Here is a 5279-nt window from a genome sequence, read left to right as displayed (position 1 = left end):
AAGGAAGAAATAAAGATTGCCGAAAAACATCCCAAAAAGTCTTCAACATCATTAATAATTAGGGAAATTCAAATTAAACCACCCTATGGTATCACCTTACCCCAATCAGACTGGCTAGGATCAAGAGAACAAATGATGCCAAATGCTGGTAAGGATGTGGAGAAAGGGAACACTCATTCACTGCTGGTGGGATTGAAAATTCATGCAGCCTCTATGGGAAACAGTGTGAAGAACTCTTAAAAAACTAAAAATGAACCTACCATATGACCCAGTTATACCACTCCTTGGCATATATCCAAAGGACTCATCGTATTGTGGAGACACCTGTACAACCATGTTTGTTGCTGCTCTTTTCACAATAGCTAAGAGATGGAAGCAACCTAAGTGCCCCTCAATTGATGAGTGGGTAATGAAAATGTGGTATATTTACACAATGGACTTCTATTCAGCAATAAAGAAAGATGAAATAATGAAATTTGCAGATAAGTAGATTGATCTAGAAACTGTTATACTAAGTGAAGTAACACAGACTCAGAAAAACAAATGATGTATGTTCTCCCTTATATGTGGCTACTAGCACCAAATCCTTTTAAATTCCAGGTCCTTTTAATAAGATGATGCTATACAGCAGTCCCTTCTGCACGAAATAACTACCATCATCACGACTTCCTAGGCCTGATTGCTAAACATAGTCACAATTGGGCTTGTTGATGGTTGTGCTCATTCATTAAAGGAGTGCCAAGCAGGGTCACTGGACCCTCACCTGAGTATCCAGCCACTCTTCCCAGTCAACTAGTCCACCTTGGAAGACAAAAGAAAAATGAGGAAGGACCCAATAGAGGGATGCTTTTGGAAGCCCTTGTCAAGAAACTCCAATGGACTCTCATATGAACATTTGAAAATTGCCCTGTTCTGGCTTTTTTCAAGTTCCCTGTCTAGACCTTGTAATGCTAATTACTCTTGCTTTCTTCACATCCCCCATTCATGATTCAAGAACTTTCGTTTTCCCTTAGAGACAAGAGTTATGCAATTTGGGAGTCTTTTAGATAGACCCACTGAAGGGTACTCCAGTTGCCTCACCTGCCTCCCTGTTCAGCATGGAGGAAGCCAGAGCGGTCTGCGTCCCTATTCCATGCCGGCAATTTGGGTAAACCCTTCAGAGGATGGCATGATAAGAATAGGAGGTAGGAATTGGCTAGGCAGTTAGGGTAAAAAGACCTGAAAGAAATGTAGCCAGTTTCTGGGCTGAAAGTCAAAATGTCCTTGGGCCTGTTAGCCACACAATCTGTTCAAAAAGCCAAAAATGTCTAAAGTATTTGGGAGCTTGTATCTAATCCTTAAAAGATTTTAGGGTTACCTCTTCAGTCGGGGGAATGTTGGAGGGGAGGGAGTGGGCATGGATTTGATTAAATCACCTTATATACATGTATGAAATTCTCAATAAAGTTTTTATAAAAACTTAAAAAAAAATAAAGAAAATGTAGTATATATCTATACTATAAAATACTATTTGGTGGCAAAAATAAAATAGTGACTTGCTATAATATGGAGGAAGCGACAATTATATCTGCTGAATGAAACCTGACATACCATCCTATGATTCTGTTTATGTGCAATACCTAGAAAGAATAGGGAGACAGAAAGTAGACTAGAGGTTGCCTAGGGCTGACTGTGAGAATGAAAAACAGCTGTTCATGGGCACAGGTTTTCTTTTCAGGGAAATAGAACCAACTTAAATAAGTGGTTAGTGTTCTAGAACAGTAAATTCAATGGTAATCACTGCATCTCACACTTAAGTGGATTTTGTGAAATGTCTTTTATACCATAAATAAGTTTTTATAAAATTAAAAAGAAATAAAATGAGATGGAAAAAAGTGAAATTGGAAAAACTTGTATGTTATATTAAGAATTCAGACTTTTCAGGTTAACCTCTGTTTATTTTTATTTAGGATTAAAATAATGCAAAACATTGGAATTACGTTTATTAAAACTGGTCAATATTCAGATGCCATTAATTCCTTTGAGCATATAATGAGTATGGCTCCAAATCTGAAGGCAGGCTTCAATCTGATTCTTAGTTGTTTTGCCATTGGAGACCGTGAAAAAATGAAGAAGGCATTCCAAAAATTAATTGCTGTTCCCTTAGAAATTGATGAAGACGACAAATATATTTCTCCAAGTGTGAGTATCAAAGTGACAGTTACTCAGCCATCTCCTGCTTGTCTATGTTTTCTCTTTCCAGAAATGAGAAAATTGCATCTTGAATTTCTCACAAACCTATATTACTGCACTTTTGTTATGTAAATTGGAGTGAAATTGGAGTGACTCTTGAAATGGGGCTAGAGATTACAGTAAAAACAGACTACACAGTTTTAGCCAAAATCTTAAAAAAGGAACCATTTAAAATAAAATAAGATTTATATGTGATTTGTTAAGTGATACCTTGACTATGTGACCATGAAATTTTTGTTTTTTTAGTACTGATGCTTGAACCTAACCTAGAGCTATGTACCCCAGCTCATCTACGGTGGAATCTCAAATTCTTTTCTTTCCTTTCTTTTTTCTTTTTTTTTTTTTCTTTTTGTTTGTTTTAGGTGGGTTCTTTATAGCACAAGCTCACCTCAAACTTGCTATAAAGCCAAGGATGACTTTGACCTTGAACTGTTTAGAGAACAAACATGAGCCACCACATTCAATTCTCAAATCTTTTAAAACCTTTTCAAAATTACTGTGGGCATGGTGGCACATACCTATAATCCTAGCGTTCAGGCCTAGGCTGGCCTCTAAATTCTGGACGCTCCTAGCTCAGCCTCCCCAGTGCTGGCTTTACAGGTATGGGTCACCATGCCCTGCAGTAGATTTTCCTTTTTCCTTTATTTTCTTCTCTCTTCTCTTCCCCCTCCTCCCCTTTCCCTTCCTCCCCCCACCCCCATCTCTTTCTCTCTCTTTCTGGTATTTGTGAATGTGTGTGTGTGTGTGTGTGTGTGTGTGTGTGTGTGTGTGTGTGTATGTGTCCATGTCTACTTGTAAGTCTGTGCATGTGGAGACCAGAGGTTGATTTTGTAAATCTTCAATCATTCGCCACCTTATTTCTTGAAACAGGGTTTCTCACCAAATGTGGAGCTCATTGATATGGCTGGACTAGCTGGCCAGCAAGCCCCAGGGGTCCTCCTGGCTCTATTTCCCCAGGGCTGTGATTATAGGTACATGCTTTTCACATGGTGGTTTGGATCCAGCTTAGGTCCTCATACTTGCATGGCAAGCACTTTAGCAGACTAAGCTATCTCTCCAAACCCCAGCAGTAGATTTATTAATAGAGTATTGTGGCCTAGTGGAAAAAGGGTGTAGGCTATGGAGCCTGATGCCTGGCCTCTCACTCAGGACTTAACTCTCCTTACAGCTCAGTGCCTTTATGTATAAATGAGGCAGTTACAATAACCTGCCTTATAGGATTGTGAGGATTAAATGACTTAATACATGTGAAATGTTGAAAGTATACCTGAAACATAGTGCTGAATAAATATTAACTATTATATATTACTTTCATATTGAGAAAAATAGTATGTGTTGTTTAAAAAAAAAGGCATCTGTGTTTTTTTGGGGGGGGGTTGCTGGTGATTGAACCCAAACTTTCCATACCCAGGCTGGTGCTCTGTCCCTGGACTGAGTCATGCCCAACCTCATCTGTATTTTCATAAGAAGTAGAGACATAGATTGCACTAAGCAGCTGGTAACCATGAAAGCATTTGCATTTGAGTTCAGAATTCATGGGATCACATATTTGCACTAACAACCATAGTGTCTATGGATCTGGTCCTATTCTTTCTAGCCTAACCCTTTTATCTGCTGCTCAGAATCTGTTAGTTCAGTGGAGACTGTGATCAAGAGTGGGAAATAACAAAAAGAGTTGTACTTTATGTAAGGGAAAATCTATTGATTTATTCATCATTTTATATAACTAGTTGGGGTTTTAACTTGAACTCTTAGGTTTTATACTTTTGACTCTTTTTCAATTTTCTTTTCCCAGGATGATCCCCATAGTAACTTATTGATTGAAGCTATAAAAAATGACCATCTTAGGCAAATGGAACGTGAAAGGTAATATTTTGGACACTTACCAATATAGTTTTAATTTTGGGGGGGGGGGCTTTTTGAAACAGGGTCTCCCTATAGCCCCAGCTGTCCTGGAACTCACTATGTACACCAGGCTGGCATTGAATTCACAGAGATCTGCCTGCCTCTGCCTCCTGAGTGCTGGGACTAAAGGTGTGCGCCATCATGCCCGGCATAGTTTTAATTTTTACAGAAGATTGTGCCTTCTCATTGATTTTTAGAAAACTTACGTTCCTTCATCCATTTCGTTTTTTGGCAGTGGGGTGTGTGTGTGTGTGTGTGTGTGTGTGTGTGTGAGAGAGAGAGAGAGAGAGAGAGAGAGACAGAGAAGGAGAGAGACAGAGAGACAGAGACAGAGAAATCTTTTTGAGGCAGGGTCTCCCTTGTAGCTACAGCTGTCCTGGGACTCAGACCAGACTGACCTCAATCTCACAGGATCCACCTGACTCTGCCTCCCAAGTCTAGAACTGAAGGCATGAGCCATCATACCCGACTCCATCTATTTCTTGATTAGTGCTATCAGGTCACCGTTTCTGTACTCTACTGGATTCTCTTTTTGTCCTTTAATTTCGGTCCTCATGCTGAAGGACCCATCCTGGGTTCTCAACCCAGTTATTCTTATTATTATTTTTTGTACTAAGAAGTAAACCCATTTTACCACTGAACTATATTCCCAGCCCTCTTTTGGCTTTTGTTTCAGATGCTCTCACTAAGCTACCAACCTACTTTTGTACTTACTCAGTAACTCAGACTGGCTTGGAACTTGTGATCCTCTTGCCTGAGCTTGGAATTACAGGTCTACTTTATCAGTCTCCATCTTACTCAGCTATTCTTACCATTTCTCTGTGACTCTTTCTCTCTGCATTTGGTACAATATTGGAATTTAGTTTATGATACCTTTATTTTAAAAATTATGGTCTTATATGTTTTGTCTTGTTTGACAATTAAATATCAAGCCTGAGAGAAAAATATATATTTATTATTTTCTTCCTTTAATGTGGTGCTGCAGTTGTTTTTTATCTTTATTCTTTGACAATTTCACAGATGTATATACATAAAGAAATTTTATACTATTCACCCTCATTACCTTCCTTCTAAAAAGTCCTTCCTCCTTTCACATCTGTGTGTGTGTGTGTGTGTGTGCTGTTTCTACTTCTTTTTTTAAT

At 38.8% G+C, this 5279-nt stretch overlaps 1 protein-coding gene across 4 annotated transcripts in view; it reads left to right on the top strand.

The window, feature by feature from the left end:
* The window catches only part of Ift88 (intraflagellar transport 88), a 130326-nt gene that overhangs the window by 37352 nt on the left and 87695 nt on the right, over nucleotides 1–5279 (top strand). For all 4 annotated transcript variants that reach the window (XR_003847974.1, XM_008824332.3, XM_008824333.3 and 1 more), the window contains exons 12-13: nucleotides 1950–2181; nucleotides 4028–4098. Coding sequence is in view for 3 of the 4 variants with exons in the window: in XM_008824332.3 (XP_008822554.1) it covers nucleotides 1950–2181; nucleotides 4028–4098 (303 nt within the window). In the remaining variant the exon portion in view is untranslated. The remainder of the gene's footprint in view (nucleotides 1–1949; nucleotides 2182–4027; nucleotides 4099–5279) is intronic.

This window comes from Nannospalax galili, unplaced genomic scaffold (assembly GCF_000622305.1).
Source record: "Nannospalax galili isolate Female #2095 unplaced genomic scaffold, S.galili_v1.0 scaffold388, whole genome shotgun sequence".
Lineage (NCBI taxonomy): Eukaryota > Metazoa > Chordata > Mammalia > Rodentia > Spalacidae > Nannospalax > Nannospalax galili.
This window is presented reverse-complemented; position numbering and strand designations above follow the sequence as displayed.